We start from the raw sequence: 16,812 nt of genomic DNA on the forward strand, positions 1-16,812 counted from the left end.
GATGTCATGGCGACGTTGGCTAGCTAAGCTCATGCGCAGAAAGACGTCACCGTCTAACGGTCTCGCGCCGAACTACGCATGTGTAGGCCGTCAAATCAACGGCACTTTATTTTCTCGACACAAAAATTAAATGTGTCAGTTTATAACTTTCAAGAGGTTGGAGTAATAAAATGCTCCACTACTTAAGGCATTGGCTCGAATCTAAGTTGTGCCTTTAGATTTCGACAAAATGAACAACTAAGGAATCATTTTTCACTTCTCAAAGCCCAAACTGGTCCGCTTGGTTTGTTTCACAAGCGTTCCCGGAAGTCTCGTGATGTTGCGCCTCTGGGGTTAGAAACTCCGTGGTTTGTCCTTTGAGCGACTAGAAGGATTTAGATCTCATTTCGCGACATTTTGTTGTTGCAGCATAGGAGCGAGGTGTATGTAACATAGTGAAATCCCGGTAGCCTGAACACAAATCGGAGTAGAAACGCTTTCTCACCGTCATTTAAATAATTGTGCACCTCGCTACGAACGAACATTACAAACCGCATCTACTAAAGTTGATACGAGTTTCCGAGCAGTTTTTTAAACAAGCTAGTGCAGTAGTTAGCGAACTTACGTTAGTTGCACGAGTCTAGTTGACACCTTTGACCAACAAAAAGAAGAAGTCACAACTTGCAGTTTGAGGGTTGTTCTGCAGGAATGTCGCTGAAAGAAAGACCCACGTTTTATCGACAGGAGGTGAACAAGACGATTTGGGAGGTACCAGAACGCTACCAGACGTTGTCTCCAGTCGGGTCCGGGGCCTACGGATCAGTTTGGTAATTTACACGGTTTTTGTCCTATGTCTACGCAGAGTTAGCTATTGATTTGTACGAGGCCTGCATAGACGCTGACGTTAGCATGCCAGTTAGGTAGTTACATTCGGAACAGAACGCCGCGCGACCACGGGCCCTCTCGATTCTCGAACCGTGTCAGCGAGAGCGAGCATGCCCCAACCAGTCTGTGTTCACACAATAGAATAACATTAGTCAGACGCATATGTTGCGGTATGAAATGTTGCCATGTCCCCAGCCACGTTTACTAGCTAACTGTTACGTGCACGGTTTAAATGTGTCCAGCCACTTTTATAGGCTGACATTGTAACGTTATCCGAATAGCAACGTCCATTTGAAACGTATTGAAGTATTCAAAATATTATGCAAATTGATAGCCACAAAGAGTTGGGAACTAACAGTTAATTGTTGCCATCTAACATCCAATTGTTTTCTCTCTGATGTGTACCGAGTGTTTCTGTTAGGTTATATTCTACTTCATCCAATTGGTTGGGAAATGCATTTAGACACAAAGTTTGCAGTTTTGTAGTGGATCTCGTTGTAGCTAACTTACTCGTTGTGGCTAACTTACTTCTATTGTTAAACTTCCACACGGTGATACCACTTAATTCTGCATGACATGGTGACTCATATGCCCAGAACAGGTCAAACCAAATTACTTTAAGCAGGATATATGGCTAATTGATTTACTGTCTTGACTAGGTGCATATTGTACGCTAGATATCTGATAACTATGTTTCCATTAATGGGCGTTGCAGGTTACCTTATACAAAACGCTGCATAGATGTCTCAACTATAACCTGGTCTTGGCAATGCTGTCTAAATTCTTGATTTGGGGAAAAGGGCATCTTATAAAGGTCCATTGCAGGTGGGTCTACAAAAACCAGAGGAAACTACTAAGATATTAAATCAATGTTTTGTATCTAGTGAGAAATGCCTCTTGCGTGTGTAGATCTTTTTTGGTTGCATTGTATGATGTACTGTCATCTACTTCTTCACGTGGCAGTGTGCATAGAAACGACTAGTTCCTGCAAAGATGTGAGAAATGCTAGATCTGCAGCAGATAAAATGGGAGGCACCACCTCTAGCTATATAAAACACAGATTTCAAATCTTTTGTAGTTTTCTTTGGCTTTTGTAGACGGACCTGCAACTGGACACTGACATTTCCCCAAATCGAGAATGGAGACGGTATCGCCAAGAGCAGGCCAGTTGAGACATCTATGCAGCGTTTTGTATAGCTAACCTGTAACGCCAAGTATTGAAAACATAGCTATAGATTGTATGCCAGATATGTGATAACTCTCTCTTGCTCCTTAGATATTGAGGAAATGTGTCTGTCTTGACTTTCTTCTTAGATGAGAAAATGTTGTATTTATTTCATCTTTCTTTAACTAGGCAAGTCAGTTATGAACCAATAATTGTTTACAAAAATGGCCTACCAAAAGGCCTCCTGTGGGGACGGGGGCCCAGGATTAAAAATAAAAAATAAATACAATATAAATATAGGACAAAACACACATCACAACAAGAGAGACAACACTACATTAAGAGAGCCCTAAGGCGACAACATTGCAAGGCAGCAACACATGACAACACAGCATGGTAGCAACACAACATGACAACAACATTGTAGCAACACAAAATGGCAACAGCACAAAACATGGTACAAACATTATTGGGCTCAGACAACAGCACAAAGGGCAAGAAGGTAGAGACAACCATACATCACACAAAGCAGCCACAACTGTCAGTAAGAGTCTCCATGATTGGGTCTTTGAATGAAGAGATGGAGATAAAACGGTCCAGTTTGAGTGTTTGTTGCAGCTCGTTCCAGTCGCTAGCTGCAGCGAACTGTTGAGGAGTGACCTACGGATGTGTGTGCTTTCGGGACCTTTAACAGAATGTGACTGGCAGAACGGGTGTTGTATGTGGAGAATGAGGGCTGCAGTAGATACCTCGGATAGGGGGGGTGAGGCCTAAGAGGGTTTTATAAATAAGCATCAACCAGTGGGTCTTGCGCTGGGTATACAGAGATGACCAGTTTACAGAGGAGTATAGAGTGCATGGGTAGGATGGTCATCTGAATCAGGGTTAGTTTGGCAGCTGGGGTGAAAGAGGAGCGATTACAATAGAGAAAACCAAGTCTAGATTTAACTTTAGCCTGCAGTTTTGATATGTGCTGAGAGAAAGACTGTACCATCTAGCCATGCTCCCAAGTACTTGTATGAGGTGACTACCTCAAGCTCTAAACTCTCAGAGGTAGTAATCACACCTGTGGGGAGAGGGGCATTCTTCTTACCAAACCACATGACCTTTGTTTTGGATGTGTTCAGAACAAGGTTAAGGGTAGAGAAAGCTTGTTGGACACTAAGAAAGCTTTGTTGTAGAGCATTTAACACAACTTCCAGGGAGGGGCCAGCTGAGTATAAGACTGTATCATCTGCATATAAATGGATGAGAGAGCTTCCTACAGACTGAGCTAAGTTGTTGATGTAAATTGAGAAAGGCGTGGAGCCTAGGATCGAGCCTTGGTGTACTCCCTTGGTGACAGGCAGTGGCTGAGACAGCAGATTTTCTGACATTATACATTGCGCTCGTTGAGAGAGGTAGTTAGCAAACCAGCCCAAAGAACCCTCAGAGACACCAATACTCCTTAGCCGGCCCACAAGAATGGAATAGTCTACCGTATCAAAAGCTTTGGCCAAGTCAATAAAAATAGCAGCACAATATTGCTTAGAATCAAGGGCAATGGTGACATCATTGAGGACCTTTAAGGTTGCAGTGACACATCCATAACCTGATCCATAACCTGAGTGGAAACCAGATTGCATACCCTGGAGAATACTATAGATGTCAAGAAAGCCAGTCAGTTGGAAATAGGAGTGTGTGTGTGGGGGATCCGTTTGAATGACATCAAAGTTCTCTTGCCCTTCTTTACACTTTTGACATCTATGTTTTACCATTTGAATTCACTTTTACTGAAGTGCCAGCCTGTTCTCAGATCTGTTTGTGCTTTTGCCTACTCCGCTGTCAAACAAAGCATTGGCGTGACAATTCCATAAGGCGTTGGCAAGAGAGAAGAAACAGACTGGAACCCAGTCCTGTTAACCTCTCTGGGCTAGGCGGGACGAATTCGTCCCACCTACGTAACAGCCACTTGCAGCCTGTGGCGCGATTTTCAAAACCTTAAAAATCCTATTACTTCAATTTCTCAAACATATGACTATTTTACAGCTATTTAAAGACAAGACTCTCGTTAATCTAACCACACTGTCCGATTTCAAAAAGGCTTTACAACGAAAGCAAAACATTAGATTATGTCAGCAGAGTACCAAGCCAGAAATAATCAGACACCCATTTTTCAAGCCAGCATATAATGTCACCAAAACCCAGAAGACAGCTAAATGCAGCACTCACCTTTGATGATCTTCATCAGATGACAACCCTAGGACATTATGTTATACAATACATGCATGTTTTGTTCAATCAAGTTCATATTTATATCAAAAACCAGCTTTTTACTTTAGCATGTGACGTTCAGAACTAGCATACCCCCCGCAAACTTCCGGGGAATTCGCTAACATTTTACTAAATTACTCACGATAAACGTTCACAAAAAGCATAACAATTATTTTAAGAATTATAGATACAGACCTCCTCTATGCACTCGATATGTCCGATTTTAAAATAGCTTTTGGTGAAAGCACATTTTGCAATATTCTAAGTACATAGCCCAGGCATCACGGGCTCGCTATTTAGACACCCGGCAAGTTTAGCACTCACCATAATCATATTTACTATTATAAAAGTTTGATTACCTTTTGTTGTCTTTGTCAGAATGCACTCCCAGGTCTGCTACTTCAATAACAAATGTTGGTTTGGTCCAAAATAATCCATCGTTATATCCGAATAGCGGCGTTTTGTTCGTGCGTTCCAGACACTATCCGAAATGGTAAAGAACTGTCGCGCGCATGGCGCAATTCGTGACAATAAAATTCTAAATATTCCATTACCGTACTTCGAAGCATGTCAACCGCTGTTTAAAATCAATTTTTACGCCATTTTTCTCGTAGAAAAGCGATAATATTCTGACAGGGAATCTCCTTTTCGGTAAACAGAGGAAAAAATCACAAAGGCGGGGGCGGTCGGGTCACGCGCATAAGCCCAGAGTCCCTTGATCGGCCACTTGAGAAAGGCGATAATGTGTTTCAGCCTGGGGCTGGAATGACGACATTCTGTTTTTTCCCGGGCTCTGAGCGCCTATGGAAGACGTGGGAAGTGTCACGTTAGAGCAGAGATCCTTAGTAAAAGATAGAGATGGAAAAGAAGTTCAAGAAATGGTCAGACAGGCCACTTCCTGTAAAGGAATCTCTCAGGTTTTGACCTGCCATTTGAGTTCTGTTATACTCACAGACACCATTCAAACAGTTTTAGAAACTTTAGGGTGTTTTCTATCCATATGTAATAAGTATATGCATATTCTAGTTACTGGGTAGGAGTGGTAACCAGATTAAATCGGGTATGTTTTTTATCCAGCCGTGTCAATACTGCCCCCTAGCCCTAACAGGTTAAGTACTGGTAGGCATATGCTGTTTACTTGAACAACAATTTACTTACTATGACTGAGATATGTGGTTGTCCCACCTAGCTATCTTAAGATGATTGCACTTACTGTAACTCGCTCTGCATACGAGCGTCTGCTAAATGACTGAAATGTAAATGATGACATGTCTTGTGTTGAGGTTTATTTTACCTTGGTAGGGCCAGGTGAGCACATGGCATTAGGTCTAATCTTCTAAATTACTAAACTAATGTTGGCCTAGTTACAAAAAAAAAGTTTTTACACAATTGTGTTACTGCTGCTGCTATGCAACAACAGGACAGCATAATCCGTCAAGGATAATATATTCAAAGGTTTCCTTTACTTTTAAAATGGGCCTAGTCGTACCCAGTATTACCTCCTAGAACCTGCTATGGCATTAGTATCTTCTGCTGGGTTGTTGTTGTCTAAGCAAACATCTGGTTGTTGATTCTGTTGTGCTCCCCACAGCAGGTGGCGACTACTGTGCTGCTGCTAGGCAGAAAGGATTAACTGTTGACGGTCGGATTAGTGCTGTTGGGTTAAAAAAAAAAGTCACCCGGATATCAGACCAAGGCACATTTTTATATTACATCGAAATTTTGCTTCAGAACGATTTCCTCCTGTTATGTGGGCACCACAGCTCACATACATACAACTTTATCTAAATGTTTTGCTTGTTGCGGCACTGGGACTCCTGACCTCCTTGGCCACAAGTGTTTGTGCCCCTCTGCTTTGTACTATTAAGTGTGTACAGCAGCTGACTATATTGGGTGCCAGTCTGTTTCTGCCCTCTTGCCAACTTCTTATGGAATTGTCAATGACAGCTATGGCGTTGGCAAGAGAGCACATAAGAACGCGCATATCCATTATAGCAGCTCATGACTGGTTAGCAGAAATTCAAAGGAAGAGGAAGTGAGAGGTAGGCTTCCCTCCCCCAGTATGTCATTCAGCCAGGGTGAATCTCAAAAGTCTTATCCATAATTCTTTCGGTCAATCCTCTCCTCGCCTCCTCAAGATGTCAGAGGAAGAAAGTAGAGCATTGGAGGAGAAGATATGAGATCCAAGGTGATGCTCTCCTCCAATGTATTCCTCACTTCCATCTTGACTTTTTTGGATGGTTGCGAGGAGAGATCGACGTCGCAAGGAATCGGGGGAAAGACTATTGAGATCTCCCCCGGAGAGAGACATTTGACCCTCAGCCTGTCAGCCATCTTAACGGAACGGCTGTGTTTTCATTTTGCTATCATATTAAGAAGGGGGCAAGGAGAAGGGACATCAGGACACTTGGAAACACCTATTGAGATATCCCCAGAGATGCTCTTTCTCCCCCAGCCTTTCAGCCAGACTCGCCATAGCCAGACAGCACAGCTGTGTTTCAGGCTGGGTCCCAAATGTCACCCGTTACCCTTCATAGTGCACTACTACCCATGGACCCTGGTGATTTCTTTTTCTTTTTTTTCATTTGGGATGTTTGTTTTTTTATTGTTTTTTTTTCACCTTTATTTAACCAGGTAGGCAAGTTGAGAACAAGTTCTCATTTACAATTGCGACCTGGCCAAGATAAAGCAAAGCAGTTCGACAACATACAAAAACACAGAGTTACACATGGAGTAAAACAACATACAATCAATGATGCAGTAGAAGAAAAAAATTAAAATAAGACTATATACAATGTGAGCAAATGATGTGAGATAAGGGAGGTAAAGGCAAAAAAATGCCATGGTGGGATGCTGCCTTAGTCTGAGGGATGACATTTTCTGTTTAGCTGATGTCTGTTTTTCCTCCTTACGTCAGCACCTCTTACATCACTTTATCTTGTTTCATGCAAACTCAGCCTTTTAGTGAGCCATTTTAAAATGTGTTTTTCCTGTGTCTTCTTGGAAAATGACAACCTGGCTGCAACAACTTGTTTTAGGCTGTAGCCTATGTCTAAAGCAGGGGTGTTCAATTCTGTTCCTGGAGGCCCGAAACATTTCTGTTTTTTGTTTCTACCTGGTACTTAATTGCACTCACTTGATGTCCCAGGTCTGAATTAGTCCCTGATTGGAATGAGAGGATGAAAAACAGAACGGTTTTGGCACTCCAGGACCATAATTAAATAACTCATCTTCTTCTGTAGGCTTTAGACCAGGGTTATGTTTTGTCACATGCTGCTGATCAGTAATTTCAAATATTGCATATTATCAGTAAGGATTGTATTTATTTTCAGATGGAACATTTTGGGAGTGATGACTAGTATCTTATCCTATTGTTGTAGCCTAGTTGTTACAGTAACTTAAACCCCTATCTTGTCTCCTGCAGCTCGTCATATGATGAGAAGACCGGTCTGAAGATCGCAGTGAAGAAGCTCTCCCGGCCATTCCAGTCCATTATCCACGCCAAGAGGACCTACAGAGAGCTACGTCTGCTCAAGCACATGAAACATGAGAACGTGAGTTTCATCTCTCTTAAAAAGCTGCAGAACTGTTTTATGTTGCTGCTGCGATTCCTCTGCTCTAGTTCCACTTCCCTCTCTTTCTCTTTGCCCCTCTCTCTGGAGCTCAGTACCCTCTCTCTCTTAAAAGCAGTGGAAGTATGTTGGCTATATTAATCATAGTATGCGACTGTGCTGCGGACTGAGATATCAACTGTAGGAATGTGTTGGCTGAAGTATTTCCACTACTCTAGTTCCAATGCTCCAGTTCCAAGTATTTCAATGCTCTACTCTGCTCAAACCAATTCATTGTGGAGTCATGAAATCATCTGGGAGAGCTGATACAATCCTCCTTACTTGTTGCGTTGCCCTCTCTGTGTTTCAGGTGATCGGCCTTCTAGATGTCTTCACACCTGCAACTAGTCTGGAGGAGTTCAATGACGTGTGAGTTGAAAAATCTAAGCTCTACCGATTTTTCTTTTATCTACTGTATGTTCCTTTATTATCCTTTCATAACCTTCATTCACTCAGCCAATGCCTATTGACAGAGGATCAATGCCTCGCTTGAAACACAATGAGGACACACAGTGCCTTTTCTTTTCCCGGCAGCAGAGAGTCAACAAAGCCTGCTCTGCCTAGGAAACACCAGGGGTACCTGTGTTACTATTTTCAGTAGTACTACCACATCTCCCTTCCCAACCTTGGAAATAGTTACTCACTGGGTGCCTTGGCTTCAGGCATTTACTGTTTGTTGATGTTGAAAGTTTGTGAGAAGAGGAAGTGGACAGATTGTTCAGTGAGTCAGTGCTGGCCGACTGCCTCCTCGTGTTTGTGTACTATGTGTGTGTACTATCTGTGTGTGGGTGCCTGGCTGAGTGAGTGTCAGACACACAAGCCTAGACCTGTTGCTGCCTCTGCTGAAGGAAAATGTGCAGGAAAGGCCTCTCGTTCCTACACTTCCTACTATTTACCATGTTTGGCTCGACAATGACTGCAACGGAGTTGGGAAGAACACAAACAGATCTGGGGCAGGCTAGCTCTCTGGCAGCTCCACCATCAGAAGAGGCAACTGAAGTGTGGTCTCAGCTGCCCCACTGTCCCAGATAGATTAACACCCCGTACCACAGAGAGGGGGAGGGCGAGAGAAAACATATTTTTCCCATGAATAGACACACCCAATGTGTTTTAATAAAATCAACTATACATGCATTTTGATGCTTTAAGGGCACTGTTTGATGAAATAAGACACAAATGACTCGAGGGAGCCAGAGATGAAGAAAAAAAACCTTAACCTGTTTCATTTAATTGATAATAACCACGATTTTGAGATTCAAAGATGGTAATCAAAATTCTATTCAAATCTAAATGAAAATGATACAAACCTAAAAAGTAACTGACATTGCCATTGCCGACTATGTAAAAATTGCCTATAAAGCCTACAAATAAAAACATAGCAGCCCTCAGGTAGAAAATCTCCTGATTTTTATATATATATTCTACCTGAAGGCTGCTATGTTTTTATTTGTAGGCTTTATATATATATATATATATATATTTTTTTTTTTTTTTTTAATAATCAAATCCTATAAATCATGATGGGTGTGCATGGCTTGTCTGCATCTAACTTGAAACATTGTATCAATTGTTAACTTGGGTCCAGCTGGAAGCTCACACTTGCAACATTGTATAAAATATTCTGGACCCTCAGTTTCCCATGTCAGTGAGCTCAGGACAGAGACAGCTGTAGGCTATTTGTGCAAGGGATGAGAAGTAATCAGGTATTTTATGACGTTTGCAGTGGATCAGAGCATTACATTTTTCCTTTTCACGGTGAGGGGTTATCAAAAGGGAGAGAGCTGCTGATCCTCAACACAGGGGCCCCTCGGGTGCATGCTCAGTCCCCTCCTGTACTCCCTGTTCACTCGTGACTGCACGGCCAGGCACGACTCCCAACACTATCATTTAAGTTTGGCGATGACAACAGTGGTAGGCCTGATCACTGACGACGGCGTGACAGCCTGTAGGGGGGAGGTCAGAGACTTGACCGTGTGTGGCAAAGACAACAACCTCTCCCTCAACGTGATCAAGACAAATGATTGTGGACTACAGGAAAAGGAGGACCGAGCACGCCCCCATTCTTTTCAATGGGTCTGTAGTGGAGCAGGTTGAGAGCTTCAAGTTCCTTGGTGTCCACATCACCAACAAACTAACATGGTCCAAGCACACCAAGGCAGTCGTGAAGAGGGCACGACAAAACCTATTCCCCCTCAAGAGACTGAAAAGATTTGGCATGGGTTCTCAGATCCTCAAAAGGTTCTACAGCTGCACCATCGAGAGCATCCTGTTGGGTTGCATCACTGCCTGGTATGGCAACTGCTCGGCCTCCGACTGCAAGGCACTACAGAGGGTAGTGCGTATGGCCCAGTGCATCACCATGGCCAAGCTTTCTGCCATCCAGGACCTCTATACCAGGCGGTGTCAGAGGAAGGCCCTAAAATTGTCAGACTCCAGCCACTCTAGTCATAGACTGTTCTCTCTGCTACCGCACGGCAAGTGGTACTGGAGCGCCAAGTCTAGGTTCAAGAGACTTCTAAACAGCTTCTACCCAGAAGCCATAAAACCCCTCAACATCTAATCAAACGGCTACCCATACTATTTGCATTGCCCCCCCCCCCCCACACTGCTTCTACTCTGTTATTATCTATGCATAGTCACTTTAATAACTCTACCTACGTGTACATATTACCTTGACTAACCGGTGCCCTCGCACATTGACTCTGTACCGGTACCCCCTGTATATAGCCTCACTATTGTAATTTTACTGCTGCTCATTAATTATGTTACTTTTTTTATTTGTTACTTTTGTAGGTATTTTCTTAAAACTGCATTGTTGGTTAAGGGCTTGTAAGTAAGAATTTCACAGTAAGGTTGTGTTCGGCGCATGTGACAAATAACATTTGATTTGATTAGTCTCGGGCTCCACAATGGATTAGTTCAGTGCATTCAGACCCATTCCCGATTTCCACATCACGTTACAACCTTGTTCTAAAATGGATACACTTTTAATTTTTTTTATTTCCCATCAATCTACACATAAGACCCCATAATGACAAAGTAAAAATAAGGTTTTTAGAAATTGTTGCAAATGTGTATTAAAAATAAACACCTTATTTACATAAGTATTCAGACTCTTTGCTATGAGACTCAATTGAGCTCAGGTGCATCTTGTTTCCATTGATCATCCTTGAAAAGTTTCTACAACTTGATTGGAGTCCACCTGTGGTAAATTCAATTGTTTGGACATAATTTGGAAAGGCACACACCTGTCTATATAAGGTCCCACAGTTGACAGTGCACGTCAGAGCAAAAACCAAGCCATGAGGTTGAAGGAATTGTCCATCGAGGTCCGAAACATGATTGTGTCGAGGCACATTTCTGGTTAAGGGTACCACCTTTTTTTTTTCAGCATTGAAGGTCCCCAAGAACATACTGGCCTCCATTCTTAAATGGAAGAACTTTGGAACTACCAAGACTCTATCTAGAGCTGGCCGCCCGGCAAAACTGAGCAATCCGGGGAGAAGGGTCAGGGAGGTGACCAAGAACCCGATTTAGTCACTCTGACAGAGCTCCGGAGTTCCTCTGTGGAGATGGGAGAACCTTCCAGAAGGACAAACATCTCTGCAGGACTCCACCAGTCAGGCCAGATGGAAGCTACTCCTCAGTTAAAGGCACATGACAGCCAGCTTGGGGTTTGCCTAAAGGCACCTAAAGGATTTTCAGACCATGAGAAACAAGATTCTCTGATCTGATCAAACCAAGATTGAACTCTTTGGACTGAATGCCAAGCGTCACGTCTGGAGGAAACCTGGCACCATCCATACGGTGAAGCATGGTGGTGGCAGCATCATGCTGTGGGGATATTTTTCAGCTGCAGTGTCTGGAAGACTAGTCAGGATCGAGGGAAAGATGAACATAGCAAAGTACAGAGAAATCCTTGATGAAAACCTGCTCAGGACCTCAGACTGGGGTGAAGGTTCAGCTTCCAACAGGACAACGACCCTAAGCACACAACCAAGACAACACAGGAGTGGATTAGGGACAAACCTCAATGTCCTTGAGTGGCCCAGCCAGAGCCTGGACTTGAACCCGATCTAACATCTCTGGAGAGACCTGAAAATAGCTGTGCAGCGACGCTCCCTATCCAACCTGACAGATCTAGAAAGGATCTGCAGAGAAGAATGGGAGTAGCGTCATACCCAAGAAGACTCAAGGTTGTAATTGCTGCCAAAGATGCTTCAAAAAAAATCATGAGTGAAGGGTCTGAATACTTATGTAAATGTGGTCTTTTTTAATGAACTTTTTTCAATCCATTTTAGAATAAGGCTGTAATGTAACAAAATGTGGAAAAGGTCAAGGGGTCTGAATACTTTACGAATTCACTGCACATATTTGCTACTGCTTGACTAAAAACAATCTGCCAGTCGACTAATTGGGGAATCTTGGCTATTTTCTTCTCATGCATATCTGTGTACACAGCACACATGCCTGCAGGACAGAGGAGCACAGGGAGGGGTTTTCTAACTGCTGTCCAGTATGCATGTGCTGTAGCTGTGGTTCCCCTAACCCAGCGCCAAAAATATGTGACTCAGACTGTTCATAGCTCCTCCTTTACCCCTGTATAGATGGATGGAGGGGGGGGGACATGGAGGAGGGAGAGACAGTGGGAAAGTTCCGTGGATTAACAGGGATGAGAGCTCACTATTTATATACCTAATTTTCCAGGCCTCAACATGAACCCTTCAGCTAGAGTCCCCTCCCTCCCTCCCTCCCTCCCTGTTTGTGCCTTTGATCTCAGTCATGTTGAAGTAGCCTGGTCTCAGATCAGTCTTTGCCAACAGTTGGCTAATATAGGAGGAGGGCCGTAAGGAGAAGTCCAGTTTAACCAGGGAGTTATTTTAAGACGTTCCTCCTGTGTGGGAACAGTGCAGCATTCATCTATCAGCGGAACAGCAAACTAGCTAGACCTGAGTGAAGACTCCATGTGCTCCTCCTGTATGTTTTGGCTCATCTTTTTTCCCTCCAGAAGTGCTTACCACTATTTGGAGCTGTTTAAACGACTGTGGGATTAGATTTGAATACAACAATAAGTGGACTTAATGGACATGTGTGTGTGTGTGTTTTAATGACATTATTTGTGGACGGCTCGCCCAGCTGGGGCTTCCAGAGGAGATGTGTGTGGGGAAGGGGGCGAGGAGAAGGAACAGCTACTCATTCGTTATCAGCTGACTCATAGGAGACATACGGGAGAACATTGACATGGTGGTAAATCCCTTGATGTATAGACGGGTGGGGTGCGCAACCAGGCAAAAACTGATGGGGTTGGCTTACAAACTTGTAAGCTGTATTTCGTCTGCAAATGTTTTATTGAAAACAAATTGTTCCCAATAAGCACGTTGTCTCTCAAATACATTGTTACAGTTGAAGAGAGGAAGTAGCAGGAGCGCTTCAGGTATTCCACAACAACCACAAATGGGTGGTGAGTGCCATAAAATCCAAGTCCAGGCCCTCGTGGGTTTGAAAGTTAAAATGCCTTTAATGTCAGACCTGATGAAGGCGTAAGCCTCTGCGCGTTGGTGTATTTCAATGTCTTAGCCCATACATGAAAGGTTTTTTAAACTTTCAAACCCACTGGACTTGGATTGTTTATGCCACTTCGCACCAATTTGTGATTGTAGTTTTTCCTTTTGCTTTTCAGCATTGCTACAGTTGTTTGTTCGCCTGCTGGCTACTTTTGGCCATATTAGCGTTGTGACGAGTCAAAACGAGATGGTAGCAAGAGCATACAACTGGCTGAAATATGTAAATATGGAATATGTAGCCGTGTATAACAGATGGTAGCATGTCTTATACAGTGGAGTAGTTTTGTTTGAGCTGCTGTCTGGTTCTGATTGGCAGGTACCTGGTGACCCACCTGATGGGAGCAGACCTCAACAACATAGTCAAGTGTCAGAAACTCACAGACGATCACGTGCAGTTCCTCATATACCAGATCCTCCGGGGATTAAAGGTGAAACACACACACACACACACACACACACACACACACACACACACACAGACAGGTCCTCTGGGGGTTAAAGGTGAAACCACAGACAGATAGATCTTCTGGGGGTTAAAGGTGAAACCACAGACTAATACTTTTTTAATCATGCTTCAGCTAACTCAAAATAACTGAAAGTAACTGCCATTCACAGTATTGTGTACATTCCCAGCAGGCAAACTTATTGAATTTAAGTCATAATTACGTAATTTAAACCAGGTGCTGGTCATACCAATGTCATTTTACCCAGTTTCGCCTGTTGGGATGTACCTCGGAACCACAAACCTCTCAGCTTAAACTTGTGATTTGTGTCTCCTAATTATTGATGTAATCTAATGCCTTTTGCTCTTCTTCCCCTCTCTCTGTCTCCTCAGTATATCCACTCAGCAGATATCATTCACAGAGTAAGTCTCCTCCCTTTTTATTTCAGTCCGCTCTGCTATGATTGAGCCCACAATCAAACAGTCCTTCTCTGTGACTGACGCTGTGTCTTGTTATTTAATATAATATTATAAAATATATGCCATTTAGTAGACTCTTGTATCCAAAGAAACTTAGTCATACGTGCATACATTTTACGTACGGGTGGTCTTGGGAATCGAACCCACTATCCTGCCGTTGCAAGGGCCGTGCTCTACATTAGCGCTTGTCCGGGCCAAGTAAAAAAATATATAGTTGGACAAGTAGAATATAGATTGAAGTAAACAAAAATGCAATCACAATATCAAACAATTAATCCCATCAGATTTTTATTAAAGTGTCCCCCGCATGCGATGTGTTGTGTACTGTTCTCAAAATCTCTGCAAAGCGCATCGGAGTGGATTTGTGCCTTGTATTGACAGGCACCGCTTTGGCTGGTGCAAAAATATTGTAATAATGCTATTCTGTAGTCCTATATAATATAACCAGATTTTTTATTACCTACGCTGTTAATGAGCTATGCAGTTTATTTATCACGCACACACAGCCTAGTTTAAGCAGAATATCAACTGTTGGGCATCAAGAGCGTGCAACTCCTCATACAGCTTTGATTGCTGCGTGTAAAAAATATATGTTATAATAAGCCCAGTCACTACGCGACATTCCTAAATGCAATTTCAGGAGAAGTCCGCAATCACAGTTTTGATGGCAATTTTTGAAAAGAGCGGGATTCCAGCTTTCCAGTGCTGTACAATTTATTTCTCAACTGCATAATTGGCAGCGTTTTAGTCTGATTGTCTGGCATGACGATAATAAATACAAAAATTGCTTTGCGTGAAACTCGTCGTCCATTCGATTGCATAAACGGTAGGCCTATATTCACTGTAAAATTCATACAATTAAACTGTATTTATAAAAACACAGTAAAAATCTATTTTATTAGTGTCAGTGGGAGTTTTTCTTTTATACATTAAACAAGAAACTAGATGATATTTTAAAGTCTGATCTAGCTAATGATTAGCCAACAATGCAGATGAGCAACCACATGCCGCAACCATGTTTTTAGATGAATTTGGGATCCCCTCGCTTCAGCCATGTAGCCACTATGCTGCATCAGGCGATAATGCTTATTGCTTAAATAGCACACCAGCCTGATAATATGGACCACGTGTCAATATGTTATTGGGCTCATTTCTGTAGGGGAGTCTTACGTTTGAAACTGTTTCGTATGTTAATTAGGCTGTATGTCATCATTAAGAAGGGGGAGGATTTTATTTTTGTTTTCCTAACAATGAGTGAAAATATGTGTTCATGGTTGGCTATAATATAAGGTACTGGCCCACTGCAAATGAAACATGAAATCACCCGAGATTGAAATTCCGCATGCATAACTCCCTTTCCTGGGATCTTGGCCCGGGCCAGTAGTTTTGACTTGGTACTGGCTCGGTGTGCCACTGGCAAATGTACCTGAATGTCAGACCATTTTATTTTTGGACAAGTGACTTGTGCTTTTAGACAAGTAAAAAAAATCCATCATACTTCTCAGAAGTAGGTACAGTTTATAAACAAGGTTTAATTCATGACTTGGCTGCTTGCTTCGCTTTCACGTAGAGGATTCGGGCCCAGGCTCGCTCCTTAAGCAAACACTCTAAACGGCAGAGGAAGTAAAACCATAAACAGGACCTCTGTTTTTGACCATGACTGAGTCGGCGATTCAGGGCTGCTGTTTAGAAGGAACTGATCTGAGAATAATATTAGAGTAGATCAATTAGAGATTTACTTAGTCAGGTCATGGGGGTTTGGTTTTAGAGAATCTAGACGCAATTGAGAAAGCACATTCAGTTCTGGCCTCGTCATATGTTGCTCAGCTGTAATAATCTAAGAATACTAATCATGGCTTATCTCCCATCACTCTTTAGGACCTGAAACCCAGCAACCTGGCTGTGAATGAGGACTGTGAGCTGAAGGTAAGGGAGTTTATTATAGGTCCACTCATTCAAACTGGGTTCATCCTGAATAGTCCAGACAAGACTTTCAGTATGCCTGAGGGGAGTAACCAAGCACTCCCTGATGTAACATTGGTGGTGACGTTTTCTACAAGGAGAGAACACTGTGTGCCTTCTGTGTAGTTTCCTCAGGGTAACCATCTTGCCAGGACCCACATGGTTTTGATGTGTCTGTCCTCCTCAGATCCTGGACTTTGGGCTGGCGAGGCACACCGACGACGAGATGACGGGTTACGTTGCCACACGCTGGTACCGGGCACCAGAGATCATGCTGAACTGGATGCACTACAACATGACAGGTACAGTCGGTAGAGCCTCTGAGTGGTTTAGACAGCCTGCATCTGCTCACTGCAGACACGCTTACGAGTTACACATTTAGGTTACAAATTGTTGGTGTACTTGTGATCCTGGGCCAACGTTCCTATCATGTGGATGTCGTAATAGCAGAACACTGTAAATGGACATACT

General features: G+C 42.9%; 1 protein-coding gene across 2 annotated transcripts in view; it reads left to right on the plus strand.

The window, feature by feature from the left end:
* Positions 1-375: 375 nt before the first annotated feature.
* mapk14a (mitogen-activated protein kinase 14a) overlaps positions 376-16,812 on the plus strand; it is a 34,593-nt gene continuing 18,156 nt past the window's right edge. For both annotated transcript variants that reach the window (XM_014135703.2, XM_014135702.2), the window contains exons 1-7: positions 376-806; positions 7,707-7,836; positions 8,204-8,262; positions 13,774-13,885; positions 14,293-14,322; positions 16,258-16,305; positions 16,529-16,643. In XM_014135703.2, the coding sequence (XP_013991178.1) occupies positions 688-806; positions 7,707-7,836; positions 8,204-8,262; positions 13,774-13,885; positions 14,293-14,322; positions 16,258-16,305; positions 16,529-16,643 (613 nt within the window). In that variant the 5' untranslated portion in view covers positions 376-687. The remainder of the gene's footprint in view (positions 807-7,706; positions 7,837-8,203; positions 8,263-13,773; positions 13,886-14,292; positions 14,323-16,257; positions 16,306-16,528; positions 16,644-16,812) is intronic.

The sequence above is a fragment of the Salmo salar genome, chromosome ssa13, assembly GCF_905237065.1.
Source record: "Salmo salar chromosome ssa13, Ssal_v3.1, whole genome shotgun sequence".
In the NCBI taxonomy this organism is placed as follows: Eukaryota; Metazoa; Chordata; class Actinopteri; order Salmoniformes; family Salmonidae; genus Salmo; species Salmo salar.